This window comes from Phaethon aethereus (assembly GCF_964289735.1).
Source record: "Phaethon aethereus genome assembly, chromosome: 4".
Taxonomy (NCBI): domain Eukaryota; kingdom Metazoa; phylum Chordata; class Aves; order Phaethontiformes; family Phaethontidae; genus Phaethon; species Phaethon aethereus.
Window position 1 is genome coordinate 85474744 of NC_138578.1, and position 22544 is coordinate 85497287.

At 47.2% G+C, this 22544-nt stretch overlaps 1 protein-coding gene across 1 annotated transcript; it reads left to right on the forward strand.

Annotated features, from left to right (window-relative positions):
- Positions 1 to 1628: 1628 nt before the first annotated feature.
- On the forward strand, positions 1629 to 17888 carry M1AP (meiosis 1 associated protein; the record flags this gene model as incomplete). The annotated part of the gene is given in 8 exon segments (XM_081999638.1): positions 1629 to 1773; positions 12511 to 12739; positions 12741 to 12790; positions 14182 to 14332; positions 15498 to 15639; positions 16204 to 16410; positions 17292 to 17447; positions 17748 to 17888. Coding segments are annotated over 8 exon segments (1221 nt in total).
- Positions 17889 to 22544: the final 4656 nt, after the last annotated feature.

Below are 22544 nucleotides of genomic sequence, written 5' to 3' on the forward strand. Positions count from 1 at the left end.
TCTCTTTATCCCCTCTCCCCTCTATTTTCCCACACTTGTTCCTTCCCAAATCACCTAGCTCCAGCCCTTCGCCCACTTTTGGTTCTTCTCCTAAACATCCCATAATAAGCCTTGTGCGATCCCAAACTGCTCTTTCCCTGCCTCCCCTAACGTGTCCCACACGCGCGGGCAGCGACCCCCCTCTCAGTAGAGAGGTGCTTGGCGTTCGGCTCGTGGTCGTGGGTTTCACACCCGGACGAGGGCTCTCCCGGGACAGCCCGAGCAGCAGCTCCCAGAGCAAGTTCCTTCCTCCAAGCCCCGGATTTGGTTTCCTGGTCTGACACCGTGGCCCTGCGTCCCTTTAGGTTTGGGGAAATGGGCCTCTGAGGGGCTGAGGGCAGTAGCCGGGACAGGGCATTATTTGGGCACTTCTGCCTGTCACCGTGTCTCTGCTCTCCTTCGTGGGCGTGCGGATGAGCTTCCGTCACATAACCGAAAGCTTTTTGTGACACTAAGGCGTACTCGTGTAGGAAATGCTCCCTCTATAGCTGTATAAAAACATAATAGTCTCTTTAGATGGGCCTGCTCCCCCCAACTCGAGAACAGTTCCTGCTATGATCTCCTTTATGAACTGACAAAAAGCAGGTAATTACTACGTCGTTCCCAGTATCTCATAGATAGACAGGAAGGAGCGATCTGGATGCAGGAGGTATATTCCCTGCCCCCAACAGCCCTAGCCCTCGAATTGCCACTTCTGTTGGCATTGTTTAATCTCTTTGTAGGAGAACTCATCCGTGAGGGTCTACCGTTAGGTTTCCCCACATGCTCCCTGCAGGACATGTGTTAGCAGCCTTGCCTGAAATGCGCCTTATCCTTTACTTAGAGTTATGAAAGAGCCCTTTGCAGCAATGAGCAGATGTGCTGAGAAGACTCAGTACTTCACCATCACTAAATACCAGCCAGGGTCAGAACTCGAAGCTTTCTGGCCTAACTACTCTTTCAGGGCAGAAGCTGGTGTCAAACATGCCGGACACGTTTCTAGAAGCTGCTGCTGATTGTCAATGGTGAAGAAACTCTTGGCAGTCACTTACTTAGTATTACATCAGAACCGGAGGTGGGAATCACACCTACTGTCGCTCTCTTAAGAAACACCTTTAGGATAGACTATATACTTCTCTCTTTAAAAGAAAAAAAATCCCATTCAGCCTTCAAGTGAGCAGGCCAAATTAAGTCTACTTGAGCTATAGTTGATGCAGTAATGTGGCACTGTTCCTCCAAAAGCCTCAGGCAGAATCCCTCCTACGCACGCACAGACGCGCTGACCGTCAGCGCAGAGCAGAGAATACAAGACAGTTGTGGATTGTTCCATCTTCTTCCAGCAGTGGCACAAAACCCATTGGTGTTCCTACAGTGAACCTCCCAATCCACTTCACATTGGCTTAAATATAAGCCAAAGCTCAAAAAAATGCTTTCAAATCTGTTTTTGAACAGATGAGCTATTTAGCTCTGCTCTCTCCATAGGGGGACCCGTGCTGTTCAAACAGACCAGGCATCATCTCCTATCAAGGGAGTATTAGGGTAGAGGCAGCTCTTGCACACTCTGATTTGTGTTTCAGATCACAATTTTGACTAGCCAGTCCAGCAAAGAAATGGTAAAGCAGCTGGAAAAGAAGTTAAAAGATGTAGACCTTGTGAGTCTGCGAAGAATACAAGTCGCTGAGGTCTCGAAGAGAGACCTTCTGGAGCCTGAGGATGTGGAACAGTGCATGCCAGCAGAAGAGCCCAGCAGCGACGGTGAGTATAAGACAGATAGGGTACTCGGGGGAGTTACGGCTTTGGACAGCAGGACAACTGCTGGTTCGTGCTTTTGTCCAATATATGCCACTTTCCTTTGTGCCATTTAGCATCCCTCATGTAAGTGGGAACTACCGTGCTTGGAGGAACAGCAGAAAGTTTGTACCACAGCACTTCTCTGGGGCTTTATCCCATTTGGGCAAAATGCACATGTAGACTTCACACATTACTGCATGTCTTGGTATTACCTGAAATTGGCTTCACATGCCAGATGGCTTTATGGAGGGATTAAAGAGAAAAAATGCATAGAGTTTATGGAGTTAACACACCCTCAGACACACCTATAACTCCTTCCGCTGAGCATCACCCTGGGCAATAGACTGGCTGCGCAAAGGGCAGCCAGGGGAGAGAGAAGCAGGCAGACCAGCAGAAGCGGGGAAGGAGAAGCAGGCAGGCCATTTACAGTTCAAGTGATCCTACAGAGGTAACCCCCTCCTCCCCCTCACCAACTCGAGAGCTATGTCCTTTTACAAGATACTCGGTTTCTAGACAGTTCTTAGCCTTTAGTCCTTTCCCCCAGACTGCATATCACACAACGCTGGGAAGAGTGACTTTCCCAGACCAAGGCAGGTACTTACCCTGCTGATTAGCTGGTTTTTGCCACCGATACGGTTCTTGCTTTGCTGCTGCTTCTTTTCTTTATGTTTAAGGCATTTTCTCCTGGGCTTTTGAGGTTGTACTTCTTCAGTGACCAGTAGTTGCACATCAAGGCATTCTTTGCTAGCCCTGCAGCCTCTGTTTCCCAAGCCAGGTCTCCATTCCAGAGGCTTTTACTGCTGACACTGAAACCTCCCATCAACAAGGCACACCTGGTCCCAAGCTCTGGTTCACAGCAAGCTCCCACAACGAGTTGAGAACGGGCTTAACAACTTCAGTCCTGATGCCCTGCAGAGTTAGCGTAAGACCTGCTACTAGCAATGACAATAGTGTTTTTACTGAGTGGCAGGCAGCGTTGGATGTTGTGGCCTTAGCTGTCCCTAGCTGTTTTTCTTGTCTGGTTGCAGTAGGAAATTTGTGGTCAATTGGCAGATCAGGGGCTGGGGACGTTTAGGTGGGTCGCAGGTTCCCTTTTGCCCTGTCCCTCGCACACCTAGCCGCATGCTTCATTAGTGAAAGGGCAAGTACACCCCAGACGCTGTTATTTTTCCTGGCCGTGTCTCTGAAGAACTCCTCCCTTAATGCGACAGCTTTCGGCAGTAACAGTTTAAGCTATAGCCATGAGAAATTCAGAAACAGAAATTCCGCAGCGGTTCGGTGGTAGAAGCCGGCGCACGGCAATACTGCTCTGACTGCAACTTTCGTTTCCGTGTTTCGTTGTACCTAACTTTCAAATCTGCGCAGTTATTTCAGCTCTTTCTCCAGGCTGATAAAAATGACGGCTCAATAGCAGGCGTTTACGCTGCTTTCCCCCACCTGCCGCACGGCACTGGCCAGGCGCATCGCGCTACAGACGTGACCGCTCTCCCCGCCGCCTCCGCACCCCACTCATCTGGTGGCAGCCCACATCCAACACCGGGCGGTACAATCAAGCGCTTAGAGGCGTATCAGCCCTCTCACTACCCATTAAACGTTCCTGCCCTGAAGGGGCAGTCTCCCTCAGCGAGACAGAGCTGGTTCGTGCAGACTCTGCCCGTTTGAAAACAGAGGCCTCCGGGAGAGTGCTCATCTCTGCAGGTGAAACTGCTTGGCTGCAGAAAGGGAGCGCCTTCTCTTTCTGACCAGCACCGTTACCACTGGCGCTGGGAACAGTGGGTGCTAAGGGAGAGGACCAAGGTTCCATCACTCTGATGTGACCTTACAATTAATATGCCAAAACTGCACCAAAACTGTGAATTACAAAATTGTGGAAGGAACTGTCACCTACAGCTCCGAGGCTGAGGTTTTCTTTAAAAGCATCGATCTTGTCCATATAGAAAGAGTATGCTGCGTGGCTGCAAATGCTGGCTTCTCAGGTGAGGAGGATTATTGGCAGGACTTTGCATCAAGCTGGTTCTGCACAGAACCCTGTGGGGAAGCCTTGGAAAACTGCATGGGAGATGCTGTGTGCCTCTCGGTCACAAGACTGCTTTAGAGCATGCAAAACCTCGGCATATTGTTTTTAAAGGTGAAGTTGTATAGCCCTTTCACCCAATAAATTGAATGAAAACATAAATGAGGCCACTGAAATTTCAGATTATGAAATTCTAATTTTCTGAGTCTTCTACTCCTGAGAAGACTCAGATGATGTATTTGCTTTCTAAGAATGGATAGTCCAAATAATTTGGAAAAGGAGCCCAACTGATTTATGTAGGGGATTTTTTACCTGTTGGAGCTCCTTTCGTCTGTTTCTGGGAAAAAAAAAAAAATCATTCTATTAGAAAAAATTAAGAACATTGAAGTTGCAAGATCTAGCATCTAGGTAGTGCAAGAGTGAGTGCTGTGTTCAGCTGCAGCCCACCCCCCCCCCCCAATAAACATTGTGGTGCAGCACTTCGTTATGAGGTTCATCCTACCATGGATATTTCTCCCATTAGTTTGTTTAGTGGCTGTTTGAACCTATTTACATTTTTAATATCCAGAGCATTGCTATGACATTGCATCCTGCATTTATATTTGTAGCATATAAAAAAATAACCTTTTTTTAAATCCTCTGCTTGAGAAATTCATTTTGCACCCTCTCCATCTCAGTTTATTGGAAGCAAATGACAGTTTCCAATTTATTTTTTCTGTTATTGTTTTATATAGCTCTACCACAGAGCTCAGAGATCTTAAAATGCTGTGAATCTGATTAGCCCCCAAAAAATTTAACCTATTTATTTGTAGTGGCTTTGGTAAATTGCTCTCAAAATCTCTTCTGACCTGTGCTAGGGCTTTAATGTTGAATTGCTAGAGTTTGAGCTCTTTTCTTGGTTGGCCCTATCATCCTCTTTTTGAGGTCTTAACAGTTAATGGCCTCCATGTGTACCAGTGAGAGTGGAACTATTTTCTGACTGGATTTCATGAAAAGTCTTTGGACCATTGTAGGCTCTCCCTCTTTCTGCTGTTCCAGCTGCTGGATCCTTGCAAGGATCAGTTAGCCGTGTCCTCCTAGCCAAAATTCCTCTTAAGTTCTTTCATCTCATGGTCCCAAATTTTTAAAAGGGATGGTTTAAGTCTGGTCCCCAAATCAGGAAGCTCTCCTTTCCAATGCACCTTTTGACCAGACCACAACACTGATTTTTTTATCCAGCCGTTCTGGGTTTTACTGTTAAAACAGCCTTCCTGCCAGGCAGGAGAGTTGGTAGGAGGCAGCTGTTGCTGGCATCTCTCCCTTTTCTCTTGCATGGGTGTTTCTTGGGTTTGAAGGGGCTGAGTGCTTCCGTATCTGACTTCTGAACATTCGCTGCAGTAATCCTGACATGTTCTTCCCTAAGCCCAACATTCTGCTTCTCCAGAACCTTCTGTTAAAACATACTTAAAATCAAAGTTTTGTTTCTCTCCTGACTTAATATCCACGACTCCCAGTTTCAAGAAGGAGAACAGGAACATGTTGTTTTCCTAGCTTCACCCGTCTTTCATAAATACATCCACCATCTGTCTGTAATGACCAACCTGGGCCTTGGTAGAATAGGCCAGAATGGCCTGTTTGGTGTTTCACCTTTCCCAGTTAACTTGGATGCATTAATCTTTTCTTTTTGACAGACTGCATGTCATATTTCCCCTGGGAGATTACTCTTTTGGCCATTACACAACTGGGGTAAAGGATTTTTTGGTTTACTTTTAAATACTGACAGACTTCAAGAATGTGACCTAATTTTGTTCCCTTCATAACATGGGGGTACAGGTTTATTAGATTTCTGAATCAAGCCCACAGTTTCTGGAGAATCAAGAACCTTTAGAAAGATGTCTACTTTAAGGTAAAGAAATAAGGTGGAGAAGTCTGTTATAGACCAGCAACAGACACCCATTACAAATGGCAGGTTTGGAAGCAATAGAAATGTGGACTGACTCTAACAGTGAAGAGCTGTAGCTCTTGATTATTACTAGAACTATTTTTTTTCACCCAAAGACCCAAGTTTTGTTACTGGCAGATACCCTGAAAGGAAGTAACAGGTAAGTACTCGGGTATATATAACATTGTCCTGGTTTCAGCCAGGATAGAGCTGGTTTTCTTCATAGCAGCTAGTGTGAGACTAAGTTTTGCATTTGGGATGAGAAACTGTTGATAATGTGCTGATGTTTTGGGTTGTTGCTGAGCAGTCAAGGACAGTCCAGCTTCTCGTGCTGGCCTGCCGGCGAGCAGGCTGGGGGTGCACGGGGAGCTGGGAGGGGACACAGCCGGGACAGCTGACCCAGACTGGCCAAAGGGATATTCCCTACCATACGACGTCATGCCCAGTACATAAACTGGAGTTGGCCGGGGGGCGGGAATCGCTGCTCGGGGACAGGCTGTCGATCGCCGGGTGGTGAGCAATTGCTGTATTGGGCATCACTTGTTCTTGTACATTCCTTTGTTGGTATTATCATTGTTGTTTCCTTCTCTCTTTCTGTCCTATTAAACTGTGTTTATCTCCACCCACGAGTTTTTTTTTCTAATTCTCTCCCTCGTCCCACTGTGGGAGGGGGAGTGAGCAAGCAGCGGCGTGGTGCTTAGTTGCTGACTGGGGCTAAACCACGACAAACATTCATGCAGTCAAGCAGTTCTTTTGCATGCAACAATAGTGCTGAGTTTTATTCTCTCCAAACCTCAAAAACAAGCCGATAATTTCTTTCACTATGTGTGGTTACACTATTTAAGGTGACACAAAAGTGAGATTTTAAGCACAGTTTGCAAAAACATTTACAATATGGGTTAGGTAGTGGTGAACATCATACGTGTATTTAAACCAAACTACATTAAGTGAGTGATCTTCAAAATGGCACAGACTAAATATATTAGGAAGAGGCAGAAAAAAAGAATAAACTTACTGGAAATCCCATGCAGGATGTGGGATTTCCAAGAATGGCTGATGCTGAAAGATGCAGTGATTGAATAGGAAACAAATCTTTGCCTTTATTACATTTTAATAGCACAGCATACTTCTCTTAAATGACATTTTGAAAATCATCACAAAAACTTGCTTCCAAAATGGAAGAAGTATCATAACAGCTTACTACCTGAACTGAAAACATTTACTAGACAATCTGCTTCACTGAAGAAACTTGCAACAGCTAACAAAATTGTTTCAGCAAATACAGCAAGAGACGCTACATTGCTTGAGAACTACTATCACAGTGTGATGGGGAAAAACAACCCCATGCTCTCTGATGCTTATAACACAGTTGTTGTTTTAAGACTTTGATAACAAAATTGAGATTATTGGACATATATACCTATATATAAAAGGTATATTTTATATATATATAAAAGCCACACCACAGGAAAACAGTTAAGAATTAAGGAGCTGTGAACTATGTTTATAAATCATGTTTATGTTTAGATCTTTTGTGATATTCTATGTTTAGAAGATCACTGGAATAAATGCAAGTTTTATTATTTTTTTCTTTTTTAGATTAAAGGACATTTGGAAGCTCTGAGACTTGGTTAATAATTATAACTTGGTATTCAGGCCATAATGGAATGAAAAAAGTTGCCAAAATTTCCAGCAACAACTAAAATTGTAATTCTGTGTACTGTATAAGCCATTGTTACTGAAAGAAACAGTCCTAAATCCTTCCCCTCCATTCCATTCCTCCATCAAAACTGCTCAATATCAGGTAACTGGTCTGGGCTCATCCTACTCAAGAAAAGAAAAAGTGAGCCTGTTTTCACTTAATTTGCCAATCTGTGCTATAGGGTCTATCATCTCTTTTCATGTTTGAAGAAAGCCTGTAGATCTGCAGACCATTTATGTGAGTAACAAACCTATACTGAAATATAGCTATTTTGGAATTAAATACTTAGCTTTTCTCCCTCCTCCTGCCCCAACCCTCTCAGGAATTTTGAAAGTAAAATTTAAGGCTATATGACAAATTCTAATTAATGAACATGAGGAAAAAACAGGGTTTGGGACAAGTTTGTGCAGTTGTTCTCTGTCTCTATGAAGCAGTCATCTTTGGCAAATGCCAGATACAGAGAAACAGCCTTCTTAAACGGGGCTTGTTAAATATCTGGCCAAGGATGGAAGTTCCCATTAATGCAAGAAAAAAATACATGTAGTGTTGAATATACTGCTGAGTATTGTATTCAAAAAAGGCACTTGCACTGGCAAAGGCACAGACAACAAGCTGGAGATTTAGCCATTAGGCGTAGCAGCTGTGACATTTGGCTCAGGCTTTCAGAAAAAATGGACTTGTATTCCATGATTTCAAGACATTGTTACGGACAATTCAGTGAGAAGCTTGCATTTTCTTCTTAGACTCCTATGGAGTATATGGCATTCCTCTGCTTCCTTATTCTGGATCTTCTGTTGGCCTGTAAGACCTCAAGGCTCAGACCATCTCACTGCCTGGCTTATGCTGCAGCTACTGCAGAGAGATCCCAGTCCACTGCAAGGGTTCCTGCTGGACCATGAATGAATGTTATCTGGGTTATTTTACTGTCACATAGTACTAGACTACAGATTGCTTCTTCCAAAGCAAAGATGTGGAGATGCAAAATCTGCATCCTGAGAAAGAACCTGATTTTGCAGCTCACCCATAAAATTTCATCTCTCATTTACCACAGCAGGGGTAAAAAAAAAAGGCAACATACAGTTACAATTTCCTATGGTACTGAAAGAAGGAAGGCAGGATCAGAACATTCCCTCTCATAGGCTCATTTCTAGGTTAATGCGGCTGGAAAAGACTCCAATATTTTGAAGATCCACAGTTGGCAAGTCTTAGAATAGCTTTGAACATGTTATGAACAGCCTGTCGTGGATGAAAAATGTGTTCTTCACAAGAGCGGCCTCCATGGGAGAGTGCATTGCTAGACAAACAAAGACCGTGTGATGAGCAACAAGGATTCTTTTCAAAACTCAAAACTGCAAACCACAGCTCTTCTGTGGGACAGAGGCCAAATCTGCAATGTTTCTTTAATGATAAAATATTAGGGCTTGCCAGACTGCAGGCAGGAGTGGAGGTCATGATTGTCGTAGAATCACAGAACAGTTTGGGTGGGAAGGGACCTCTAAAGGCCATCTCATGCAACCCCCTGCCATGGGCAGGGACATCTTCAACTAGAGCAGATTGCTCAGAGCCCCGTCCAACCTGACCTGGGATGTTCCCAGGGATGGGGCATCTCCCACCTCTCTGGGCAACCTGGGCCAGGGGTTCACCATGCTCATGGTAATTAATTTCTTCCTTATATCCAGTCTAAATCTCCCCTCTTTTAATTTAAAACCATCACCCCTTGTCCTGTTGCTACAGGCCCTGCTACAAAGTCTGTCCCCACCTTTCTCCTCAGCCCCTCTCAGCCCCGGCAGCTGCAGGAAGGTCTCCCCGGAGCCTTCTCTGCTCCAGGCTGAGCCCCCCCAGCTCTCCCAGCCTGTCCTCCCGGCAGAGCTGTTCCAGCCCTCGGAGCGTCGCTGGGGCCTCCTCTGGCCCCGCTCCAGCAGGTCCGTGTCTCTCCTGTGCCGAGGGCTCCAGAGCTGGATGCAGCCCTGGAGCCTCCAGAGCAGGGCAAAGGGGCAGAATCCCCTCCCTCGCCCCGCTGGCCACGTGGCTTTGGGGGCAGCCCAGGACACGGGTGGCTTCTGGGCTGGGCGTGCACATTGCTGGCTCATGTCTGGCTTTTCATCCACCAGGACCCCCCAGTCCATGGGGCTGCTCTCCATCCCTTCACCCCCAGCCTGTGCTGATACCGGGGGTTGCCCCAACCCAGGGTCAGGACCCTGCACGTGGCCTTGTTGAACCTCATGAGGTTCACATGGGCCCATTCCTCGAGCGTGTCCAGGTCCCTCTGGATGGCATCCCATCATTGTGATATACTATAAATCCTGCAAAGAGAGCAATTCATACAGCATTTGTGGCAGGAATAGTATGTGGGAGTGATCGATGGGATGCAATGGACTGGCCTCTAATTGATAACATGAGAATTATTATTATCTCTTTCTTGCCCCTACCCCATTGCAAACACTTGAAGCATCTGAGCATTGCCAACCTCTTTGCTAATGAAGGTTAGTATTTGTACGTGATATAGATACTGGCCCTCTCTGTTTCAGTTTTGGGGGAAAAAAAACAAGCACTGAAGATAAAGCACTAATACATTTTTTAATTAACATAATCCACCTTCTGCAAGTCCCAGGAAACCTATCTCTATACGTGCTCTGCAGATTGCTGACCAGTAAATGGCTCTGCATATCTGCTCTCCAGGAATTTCAAGACCCATCACACAGTAGATGTCAGCATCCCAACCTGTTCTTCCTAAGAATGGACAGCAATGAATGCAGTGAATTTCTTTTTACAATTGCCATGTGTTGTGCCAACTTCAGATGTGTAAGTGGCTACATAGCTATTACAGAAGATAAAATAAAAAACAGGAAAATACTTACTGAGGAAAGGACTAAAATATTTACCAGCCCCAAAACATTGTCCCTCAAAACACAGCTAAATCCCTTGTCACCTATGTATACACTGTTTGTCAAAGTAAATTACATGCATTTCCTGGTGCTTTGTCTTCTGACCCAATAATGCCATCTCCAGTGCATTTCCCAGAGAGAAACCCAAGTTTAAAAAAAGCAGGGAGTGCATCACAGCTGAAACGCAACCAGCACGCTCTCCAGGTGCCGCAGTGCGTTCTGCCGGGAAATGAGAGCAAGGCTCACAGCATCAGGGCAAGTGACTGGCAGCGGCAGTAGCTCTGTTCACGAAGGAAGAGCAGTCTCCCGAGAGAAGCAGGACTTTCTGTTCCACCAGAGTATGCTCCAGCATTGCTCCATGGGCGAGAGACTCATATTCCCATAAGCATCGGAGAAGACTGGGCTGAGGCATGGTAGCAGTATTAAGATACGTTTTTAAAAGCTGCCACAAAACTAAGGGAATAATCAGTTTGCTATACAGACTTGGGAAGAACTAAAAAAAAGGAATGACATGTCCTTGCGGCCAAGGACAGTCGGACTCAGACATGAAGAAGGAAGGGCTTTCCGTAGCAAGGACAGTGTGAAGGACCTCCGTCATAAGCAGGAGTTGATTCTGCTTTGCTGCAGAGGCACAGCCTACAGGATCTCAGTGCCTTCCTCAAAGCTAGAAGGTGGAGACACTTAGAAAGTACGTCCTGCTGTGATGGCCATACTACAAAAAGTGTCTTTGCAAGTTGCAGACCATTTGAAGAACTACAGTTGTTATATTAGCCCTGGATTATTTGCCATGTAGAGGGAGATTAATGAATTTCTCTTTTTTTCTTTTTAATGTAGGAGCAGATGCATCGTGTCATTTCTGTAAACTATAAATACTAATGCATAAAGAAAAGATTTCTCATTGCAGATGTTGTAGCACTGTATTTTAGTCCTCAGCTGACCTGGTAAACACATTGGGGAAAAAAAAGGCTATTTCTGCTAGGTATTCATCTCCTCAGAATACCTGTTTCACATCCTGGCTGTATGGTGACCTATTAATGCTACCGAGCTGTCTGTTCCTCCTTTGTTATCAAATGGGTATATTACATGTCTTAGGCATTTTGCAAATTGTTCATAAAATTTTTTTTTTCACTTTTACCTGTTTTATTTTTTGTTTTATTTATTTAATCTGACAGGGTTTATGCTAGCTTCTCATTTGGATGCACCTTTATCATTTGGGGTGTTTTGGGTGTTTGGGATTTTTTTGCAGGGATTTAATCTTGTTTATGACCTCCCTAACTCTGCTGTCCAGCCTACATTTCTCCGTTCCTAAATGCTGCTAGATCATATACATTTGCTCTGTACCTCCAACATGGTAGCTTAAATACTATGTCCTTGCAAATGTTTTTACTTTCTCCTTTTAATTTCTTTTTAACAAGTCTCTAAATTTTATGCATTTTACTTGTTTGAAATGAAATGTAACGGTGGTGGATAGTTTTCACTGTTGTTGTATCTGCAAGGATGTTCTACTGTGGGATTGCTGCGTTACCAAGCAGCGCTTCAACAGTAACGTGTTGAAACATGTCCTGTGTGTTGGTCAGGTCCAGGTCAATCTTTGCTTCTGTTCTGCTCAGGTCTGGTCTGTGCTCCTTTAAACACACATTGAGGATGTTTAGCAATTTAGTCATGGGGCCATATTGCAAAGTAATATTTATCTTCTGTATGAGGAGTAGTACTTTTCCATCACTACTACAAAGTTCCCCATTAGTATGGCATTTCAGTTTTGCAGTCGCTCTGATTTCTCATAGCATCATGTATCCAGTGTCCCTTGCTTAGGGAAAAGGAGGAAATGGTTTAAAATTGTGAGACGAGTCTCTGAGACCAGTGGTAAGATGACCACAGCAGAGGATGGTTTGCATCAGTCACAACTAGTCCTCTGAAGACGGTAATAGCCAGTGCACCCACCCCATTGATGAGAAGGGTGTTGGTGTGGCCCGTGGAGCAGCTCACCTTCTAGCAATGTCCTTTTAAGAGGGCTGGCATCACAGTGCTGTGCTGTGATTTGCAAGGTAATGTCTTCTGAAGCACTTCTTATGTGAAAGCACTTGAGGGACTAGGAAGGTATAGTGTAAAGGAAAATGCAAAAGAATGTTCTTTTCTATGGCTGAAAATATTTGTGCTTTTTCACCTTTTTTTCCTGCAGACATCACAATCCTGGGAATGGACATTGATGTGCAAACCATAGAGGACAATGTCATCAGCTTGGAGATGCTGTTTAAGACATGGCTACATGACTATGCCACAGAGAGAGAACACCTCCACCTCCTCCTTCCATCAGGAGGCTTCATCCATGCCACTGGACCCAAGACCACCCTAAGTATTTCATTTTCTCCCCGCATCGTAGGGAGCTCCTTAAATCCCACAGCCTTAAAGATTACCCAGGCCTGTCCTGTGGGCATGCGCGCTCACACTGAGAGACCCAAGTAAGGTCTCTAGGTGACTTTGAAAGCTGTCTGGAGTTTCTGTTGTCTCAGGCTGAGAGGGGACATTCACTTAGAATACTTCTAGGTTGCTGCTATGTCCTGTGGCTGCTGATGCTATAGTTTGTTTCCATTCTGCAGCAAAATGTGCCTTGAAGAGTACGTGAATTGGTAGCCACTTGGTCAAGGTAAAAGGGCTCTTACATATCAAGAGCCAAGGACCTTCTGACTCAGTTGTATAGCCCTAAAAATTGTGTCCTTTGTGTTTGATACTAAAATTCTGTGCCAGAGCTGCACTTACAAAGGGACGTGGCTTGTATTTATATCTATTGATTTAGCACTAAAATAGCTAATGTTCTAGCTGGAGCTGCCAACATCTATAATAATGCATGGGAAAATTCATAAGGAATATGTAATTTTTTTTCCTTTACTAGTCTAAATCCAAGTCCCTAGTCAATCCTTGGGTAAGCACTGGAAACACCAACAGCTACAGCAGACATGGGTGTTTCCTGCAAGTTGTTGACTGTATTGTCACCATAGCACTGCCATGGGAATCTGCACATGCAGTTCTGGCAAGCCCCTTTCCATGCCACTCCAATATGGCACTGATGTGCAGCTTCCCATCGCCACCACAGCAGAAGCACACTTGTTTTCTTCTGGTGATCCACAGGCCTGTTCCAGACTGGAAGCAAAGCTCATAGAGAGTTGCTGGTTGCTCTTGCAGATATGCTCCACAGCAAGCAGATCGGAAAGCCTGGTGTGACTTTTATTTATGTAGTAGCTACCGTAACAGCCTCCAGACCAGCACAGGCAATTACGATATTTTGGTAAAGGTGGATTTTCCTTCATCATCACACTGAATTTCATACTTGATGTATAGTCTTATTATAGCTAGCAAGACAAACCAAGTTACACTGCAGTCAGGTTTTTTCACCTTCTCACACTCAAGAAATCTGTAGAAGGCCGGAGAAATTGTATGCAGGTATATATATATATGTATATCATATTATACCAGAGTTAGTGTCATCAGTGTGCTGGGTTTCTCCATGAACACAGCTAAAAAAGCTGGCAGGAAGTGTGTGGCCCTGAACCCAGCGTGGCATTGGGAAACAAGCTTCTGCTCCCTCTACAGCTGGCAACTCATCGCCAAAACTGGAACTTCCTTCCCAGTTACCAGCCGATCATTGTTTCATTAACAGGCCAAGCATGTGGTATTTCCCCTTGTGTGTAAAATGGGGGTAGACTGTTGCCTTGTGTCACAGGCTTTAGCCTTGTTCTTCCCTTAATACTTGCTGCTGCTAGAGAACAGTAACTTAGTGTTTGTAAGTGCTTTGAGCGTGCCATGCGCTAAACATCGCCATTTCCAGCGATCTAAACTAATCTCCTTCTCCTAGTGTGCCTGAAGTGCGATTTGCAGGAGAGAATGCTCGACCCAGCTCTACTTTCTGGGACAGCTGACGGCCCTGCGAAAGCAGCAGATTTGAACTCACCCTGCCAGATGGCAGCCTGGCCAGCCACAGTGCTGCATAAACTCCAGGTTGTAAAGTAAGCGTTGCTATGTGCTTTGTGCTTGGTAACTGGACGGCTGGTATAATAGCCGCCTTCCCTCTTTCTGTGCAGTTTCAACTAGGACCTAGTAACATCGCCATAAAGCGCTGGGAGACTCAAAGTGCTCGTGAGCAAAATTCTCATGTAAGATACCCTCAACCCCCGTAACGCTCCATGTTATGGAACGGCACATCCCACACACGCAGACAGGAGCGCAGAGTCAACAACAACGTTACCATGACACTAGCACTTTAGGAGCGCAACACTATAGATGTTATTCGTGCAACAGTTGTTTCCCGCCAGTGTGAAGTTCTGTAGGTTGCAGTTCTCTCACTAATGAAGCCACAGCAATTAATTGGATGTCAGAGCCTGAGCTAACCAGTTGACTAGTAGTAAACAGGGAAGCAAAGCCTCATGCTGCTGTGTGACTTCACGTAAGAATTTCTTTGCTTTCCCGTCAGCAGTTTATGGCTGGTAAGCACACAGCATAACGAGAAGAGCAATGCTCTCTAGTGTCTTTTCTGAGGTTTACTTACAGAAAAAAATTTGTGTAATTTCTGAAGTATACGGTTGTTCTTAAAACAATTCTCATCCTGTCAGTAGCTGAAGAGCACTCAGTAATTGTGCATAAATGGCCCACAGCCAAAGCACTGAAGCTACTTAATAAAGGCCCTGTCATGAAGCAGAAGCATGCTATGGGCAGGCAATGACAAGCACTGTAAAGTCTGTAGTGGTGTTTGTGGTGGGATGTTGGTGCTGTGCAGGAGCAGAGCATGTGTCAGTTTAAGTGAAGGACAACCACGATCCGGTAAAAATCACTTCGGAAGAGATGTAATTGCCTGGGTGAGTTATCGCCCGAGAGGCCAGATTAACAATCTGTTTTATATACAAAATGCATGAAGATTGGGTTTGCTTCTTGGCATGCTCTTGTCAATGCAGATACAAGGGAACCTGGAAGTCAGCAAGGAAGCCTCTTTTCACTGCAGTTGGACTTTTCTGCAAGGTTTCATAGTGACAGGCCACAGCAGTACAGACATTAAGTGCTTGTAGCAGTATTGCAGCTGGCACTGCCATACCCACTTCAGCTAGTCACCTCCCAGTAGAGTCTTCTTGCCGATTTCACATTGGCTGTGCTTCGCTAACATGATCTGTATATCTACAGGGCTCTGAAGTCTGAAGGGGTCTGTGAGTCTGTACTGTATGGCCTGCCCTTCATCATCAAGCCCACAAGCTGCTGGCAGCTAGACTGGGATGAACTGGAGATAAACCAGCACAGCTTCCATGCTCTATGTCATAGTCTTCTGGTAAGCATGTGAAAATTGCAGTCTCATGGGGAGGGGTTGCCGTAGAAAGGAATAGTTAGTGCACGTCTAGTAAGATCTGTCTAGCCTGCACCAGAAAACAGGTTTCAAAAGCTGCAGCTTCATCTCATGGGCCAGACTTGGGCTTGTGAATCCTTCCAGCCAATGTATCCACTGGAAAGACACTACAGCACATCAAGCCTTAGAGAAGACTCTCTGGCCTGTCAGAAATTCAGTGTTTGCAGGTATGAAGTGCAAAAGTCAGGGCTGGAGTCAGACATGCATCTTTAACTGTCAAAATAATTAACCAAGGCTTGGGATGTGAAGGACTTTCCATTGCTGATAAGCCGTAAAGAAAAATCGGATGTTTTTTTTTCAGAATTGTCTTGCATTCAATTAAAAAAAAACCCAGCCAACATACTATCCTCAGCCATAATGCAGAATAGTGTTCTTATTCTGATGTGTATGAATGCCTCTGCTCCTGAACCCAGCAGCCCCTACAGTGAAGGTGCTGAAGGAAGTGGCTATTGCCCATTGTTCACATTGGTTTTGGCTTTTGCCATTCAGAAAAGGAAGTGGATGCTTTTGGCCAAACGTGAGCCACAGAACACTAGTCTAAACTGGAACATCATGGTGCATTCCTACTACATCATTGTCCCTTCCGACTCTGCCACTCTACTTGTCAAAGCAGTCGCCATCAGAGAGCTCTTGCTGCCATCAACCTTCCCAGCCCTCCTTGCTGAACATCCGGAGAGAGTGCAAGGCCCTATAGAGGTAAGTCATTGGCAGCCCTGCACAAATACTTGTGGAAAGGATCCCAGTTGTACAAGCAGCGATCAGAGTAATGATCAGTCTTTACACATAGGACATGCAGCTGCTGCTGAAGAAGTATCTACCTCCCTCATTACTGGCGAACATAGATCTCCTCAGATTGCAGAGATGTGCTTTAGGCATAAGATAAATCAATACATAAAGTGTCTCTGTTTCTTCCAATAGATTCAGGCTTCTGCATTTCCTATCGTGCACCCATTTGTTCTTCTCCCAAGTTGTCTGCCTCTGCTTCAGGTGATGCCAGGATGGGCAGAGCCCTCGCTATAGGGGCCTGCCTATATATAGCCCTCGCTATATAGGTCTTAGCAGATGGGTAGAGGAGGAAACAGCTGTGAAAATGTCTAGTGACAGCTGGAATATGATGCAGCACTCCAAAACTTCTTCCCAGCAGCCAATAACGTCCTACAGCTTTCTTCACGGACAGCAAATGCCTGTCCGTTGGGGCAATGTTGCATGTCCACTGGGCGTAGAGGACGAGGCCTTGTGAAGCAGAGAGCTGAGGGTGACAGCGCCCACAAAGAGTGCTCCAGCTTATTGACTGGGCATGGGGAGGATATCCCTGCAAGGGAATGCTTAAATCCATTACGACTTGGTTACAGATGGCTCTTGCTCTATACACAGCTAAGAGTGGTCCTTGCGGGTAGCAACCCAGCCAAAGATCCCTTCTCCCATCACTGCAGGGTGGCACGGAACATCTGTAACAGTTTCATCCCTGAAAAAAAAAAAGCCCTCGACATGAATAACAACAAAAAACCCCAAGCAAACCCCACAGCCTCTACCTGTCACATCTCATAGCCACTAAGTTCTTTCTTTTGTCTGAGCAGGGTGCCCTGAACAGCTTGGAAGTAGAAGTTGCTTATAACCCTTTGCACCTAAAAAGCAACCTCTACAAATACCTGAAGAGTACGTTCTACAAATCTCTGCACAGACAGCAGGCCCAGCCCAGGGACCAGCGACCAGAGCGGCATCAACCCAAGCAGGTATGTCTCTTGCCTTTGACTAGCCTAGATAGTCTCTGTTCTGGCCTTCTGGTCTGCTTCCCGCAGAAGGGCTGAGGGCAGCTCCCCAATACCCTAGCGATACAGGGAAGGCAGCACATGGCAGGGGCAACATGCACTTGCAGCTGGCAGAGCGGAGGGATGGGCTTAGCATAAGCTCATGAAATGGAGGAGAGGGATGCTGAACAGCTGGCGCACGCAGACACGGTCGGACAGTGCACTGTTGGGCAAGCCAGCACCTCCTTCCGCAAAGCACGTTTGTATTTTGTCTCTGTATTGCAGCATCAGAGCAGAGCCAAAGCCACGGTGGCACCCCTTCTGATGGCTCCTTCTCCTGTCCAAGTGCCCACACCAGCAGCCGTGAGGAGGGATTCCAGTGAGCGCTTGCTGCTCCCCAAAGAGTATGACGAGTTCCTCCAGTGAACCCCAGGGCACTGTTTGAGCCTGCTCACGTGCAGTCACGGCTTGACTTCTTGTTCAGCTGCCAAGCCTCATGCACTGAGCTGGAAGGGGTCAGGCAAGACACTAAGCTTGGCCTTGGTCAGACATCATTCGTTCCCCCTTGCTGTTTTATGGTTTTGCTAGTCACCAAGTTAGTCTGCAGGAAGCCGGCCACTCCGGGGCCCTCTGTCCAGATATTCAGCTATCCCCCACAACACCCCATATTCCCCATTCCTGTCAGCACACACCACCAGCAGGCCTCAAATTTTGGTTTCTGAGACTAGGCCAGTACATGCCACGAACCACAGATTGCTGCCAGCAGGTGCAGAAAAGATGCAAGCAGGGTGGTGAGGAAGTCAGACAGATAAATGAAGCAGGCACTAACATCAAGCTGCCCTCCTGCAGGAGCAGATTCAGCAGGTGTTTGAATAGGCATAAAACAGACTTTTGAATTTAACCTTAAAACCCAGAATGCTGCCCTCCTGAGCGCAGTGCTACCCACGATGATGCTGATTTGCTTGCTTCCGTAACTGCTCTTGCTGTCCCTCACCCCAGCTCATGAAGGGGTTAGTAGCAAGTGCCAAGCCAGCACAGCAACAGCTCACCGCAGCTGGAGCTGCGGCACAGCGCCATTCTCCCAGCCAGCTGCTGCTTGGGCGCTCTCCTCCCTACAGCCCGTCTGTGCCTGTGGGGATGTTCTGCAAGCCAACACGGCAAGTACTTTTTGGCAGGGTTCAGAAGATGGGGGGAGCTGGCCTGGAGCTTTCCAGAAAGCTTCTGTCCAGCGCTTGCGCAGATGCTAGCCTGTTTTTCAATGCAGACATAGGACAGCTGCCCCAGCAGGACTGGAGTGGAGGGCAGCTTGACTGAGCCAAGGTGGGGTGGTCTCCCTGGGCTTCCGGCACGCCGAGCGCCAGCAGGGGTTTGCGTTCTACTTACTTCATTCTGACAAGCCGTTTCAAAATAAAGTTATTCACCCTGACGCTCTCTTACTGCCTGTAGTTTGCCAGGTGTAGCGTGCACAACAATCCCAGCACCGGCCTGCACTGCCCGAGGAACAGCTGCAGCAGACCAAGGGCGCAACGCAAACACCGTGCTCCCGGGGGACCGCTGCAGCGGGAGAGCGGAGCCAGCAGAGCCATCTCTTTTCCCTGGGATCCCAGCACAGGAGCAGGCCCTGCTCTGCCCGTGCCCTGGCAGCACTCCATGCCTGGCGTAAGACGCCAGGGGCAGGTACCTTGAGGACAGGGAAAACAGCCCTGCAGGCACGGGGATGCTGATCTGTTAGGTGTGCCAGCTGGTGGCTAACTCCTGCCTCTCCAACAAGCTCACGGCCTGAGGAGTGGGCAAAGGAGCAGCAGCGAAGGGCAGCAGTGCACGTACAGAAGGCCCAGCCTGGGGCACGCAAACAGACAGTAATATGAACTGACAACATCAGGCAGATTCGGGGGGTGGGCAACGGGGGATTAGCTTGACTGAACTGATGATGCAGGTGGAAATTACTTTGGCAACTGTATCGTAAATACCAAACTGGGGTACAAAGTCAACAAAACACCTTGCCACTGGGAAGGGGTAGACAAACAGGGGCTTGTGATTTATTCCCAATAGAAGGAAACTGCTAAAGGGGAAACTTGTGAAGAGGGAAAAGGGACTATAAGGGGAAGCAAATCACAAAATTGGGGCTGTCTGGGGGTCCCTGTTGAAAAGGCCTCCACTTGATCACCACAGTGTGAAGCAGAGCAGTAACCATGCTGTTGTTCTGACCAACTCTTGACGGCCAGAGGGAACCTGGGTGCTCTCCCTAATGCCAGTGGGAGAACGGATACCCTGGCAGAACAGTTGTCTCATGCCTGCACCACGCTAGGCCCTAAAGGGGAGGAGGCAGCAGTTGTAAAAGGACTTATCTATAGAACAGGAAACAGAAGAAGGTAGCCCCAAGGGGAAGAGGCTGGGAGCTGCTCAAAGCCCAACCAAGCCATTTTCTCCTGGCAAAACCTGCCACCTGGCCTACAGAGACCAAGACTTCTGCTTCTTTGCATCCCAGCTCTGCCTGCTAGACCAGTGCTCTGACACTTCCCAGCTAACCTGGGGCACAGGCTTTTAGCAGAGAACAGGGAGGCACATGGGCTGTCCTCACATGAGGAAGTCCAGCGTCCAAAGGGCTTCCCATGCACCACTCAGTCTGGCCCACAGCACCTGGGCTGAGCAGAAGCGAACAAAGCTGCTCATCCAGGACCATTTCTGCACTGTAAGAAAATGGGCAGAGTGAGCAGCCAAGCATAAGCCACGCATCCCCAGGCACTTCAGCAAAGCCTTGCTCAAGGCTGGCTGCCAGGATGCCATTTTCCAAGTACACAGACTGAATTCAGCCATGACACACACGGAAATTAGTTGTAAGGAGACACTGGAAGCAGGGCAAAGAAAAGGGAAAGAAAGAGGGCTACGAAGATGATCAGGGGGCTGGAGAACTGCCCATATGAGGACAGGCTGAGAGAGTTGGGGTTGTTCGGCCTGGAGCAGAGAAGGCTCCAGGGAGATCTTATTGCAGCCGGCCAGGGCTTAAAGGGGACCTACAGGAAAGATGGGAACAGACTTTTTAGCAGGGCCTGTAGTGACAGGACTAAGGGTAACGGTTTTAAACTGAAAGAGGGTGGATTTAGACTAGATATTAGGAAGAAATTAATTACCATGAGCGTGGTGAGACACTGGAACAGGTTGCCAGAGAAGTTGTGGATGCCCCATCCCTGGAAGTGTTCAAGGTCAGGTTAGATGGGGCTTTGAGCAACCTGATCTAGTAGAAGGTATCTCTGCCCATGGACAGCAGTTGAAACTAGATGATTTTTAAGGTCCCTTCCAACCCAAACCATTCTAAGATTCTATGAAGGCAGATGGAAGAAATCCTAATCTAGGCAGAATCTAGAAAGATCATCTCCTGGTCCTAAAGTCAGGGTTCATTGCAGGCTTTTGCTTTGGCAATGGGAAGGCTGTGAACAGCCAAAGGCTCACTCTGCGATTACCTTATTCCTTAGGCTTTCCCAAAGCATCTATTATACCCTGAACTGCTGACAGAAAGGAGATAAGGTGAAGCACAGAGCAGCAGTCTGAGCAGGATGACAGCTCTGGTCCACAACACAGGGCCAGAAAAGAATGAACTGTCTCTCCTGACCAGCAGAGACTAAGAGCCCTCCCCGACGCATGCACTCCGGTCATATGGCAGGGTGCATAAATAAGGCAGACCACACATAGGAGCATTCCTCGTGTCTTGCGCACTTACATCTCAGTCCTGAGTCACATGTTATAAGAGATGATGTCATTGGTAAAGCAGGAAAAATAAATATCCTTTCCTCCCAGCCAAGAGAAGTGCAGGGACCACTGGTCTGGCACAGATGCTGGAGCATTTTCCTTCCTCACTGTCAACCTCTGTAGTGAAAGCCGGGTCAGCCACTTCGCACAGATGGCACACTCAGCTCCACGGGACAGAGCGGACACAGTGCACTGAGGTACGGTGACCACAGTGATGGAGATGCACATACTCATGGCCATACGGAAGGGAGAGCCCTGGGGCTCCACTCCTGGGAGGCTGCTCTTCATTGTTTAAGTCTTGGAGCCTCACGCTGGAGTCATGAGCAAGGATTATGGGCAGGTGGCCTGGGCCTCCCTGCTATGCAGTGCTCTTCTCTGGTGCAGGCAGGCAGAATCGCTCGTGGGATGCATACGTGGACCCACCATGGACAGGAACACAAGCATGGGACCACCCAGCAGCCAACTATGAGCAGCAGATGCCTGCTGCTTGGACCTCTCGTCCCAGGCAGGAACCACCTCAGCCTCCCTCAGATTCCCAAAGCCCCTTAGGCTTTTTCCCTTCTCCTGCAGCAAAACCCCAGTGGGGAAGAGGACCCAGCACAGGAGAACAGGTACAAACTGGTCCTGGCTACAGCTGTGCTTTATTGTTACAGGACTAAGGTTTCCCCCCTGCAACTTGGGCATCAGGCAAATGCCCAGTCAGAGCTCACTGCCTTGTCACCATCTCACCTGTCTGGGGACATAAACTTGACTCTCCAGATTTCCCCAATGATTGTGGCTCCTTGGGTCTGAGCTGGGGCTGCAGAAGACATGCCTAGTCCTCTGCACAAGTGCATCGCAGTGCTGCTTGTCAGCTGGCTGCTTTGCTGATGTCTACATCAGCAGGCTGGTAAACCTGCAGAAGTCATCAGTAGCCCTCTTCAGATTCAGGGACGGCCACTGCCATGGTGCCTGGTCCAGTCCTGCACAGGAGGGACATAAAATCTCTCAAAACCATTACCAGCCCCAAAAGGACAACCTGTTTCTCCCCTGTATAGACTTCTGCCCAAGGCTGGCCACACAGCAATCACAGCCAAACCCCTGGCATCAGACCACACAGCAGGGATCACAGTTTTTGCCACGGAAGTCAACAGGATCCAGACTGGGCCATCCCAGGCCTTTCGAGAGCAGCCGGGAGCAGGGGGAAATCAGCAGAGGGATCAGGCCATCACAACATTTTGTGCCCTGATCAGCACATAAAGGTATCTGCAAGCCTGACTCTCGTATCCCTTACTCTCCTGCCTTTAGGGCATCCCAGCCACAGCCGAACCTGGCACATTCTTTTCTTCATTGTTT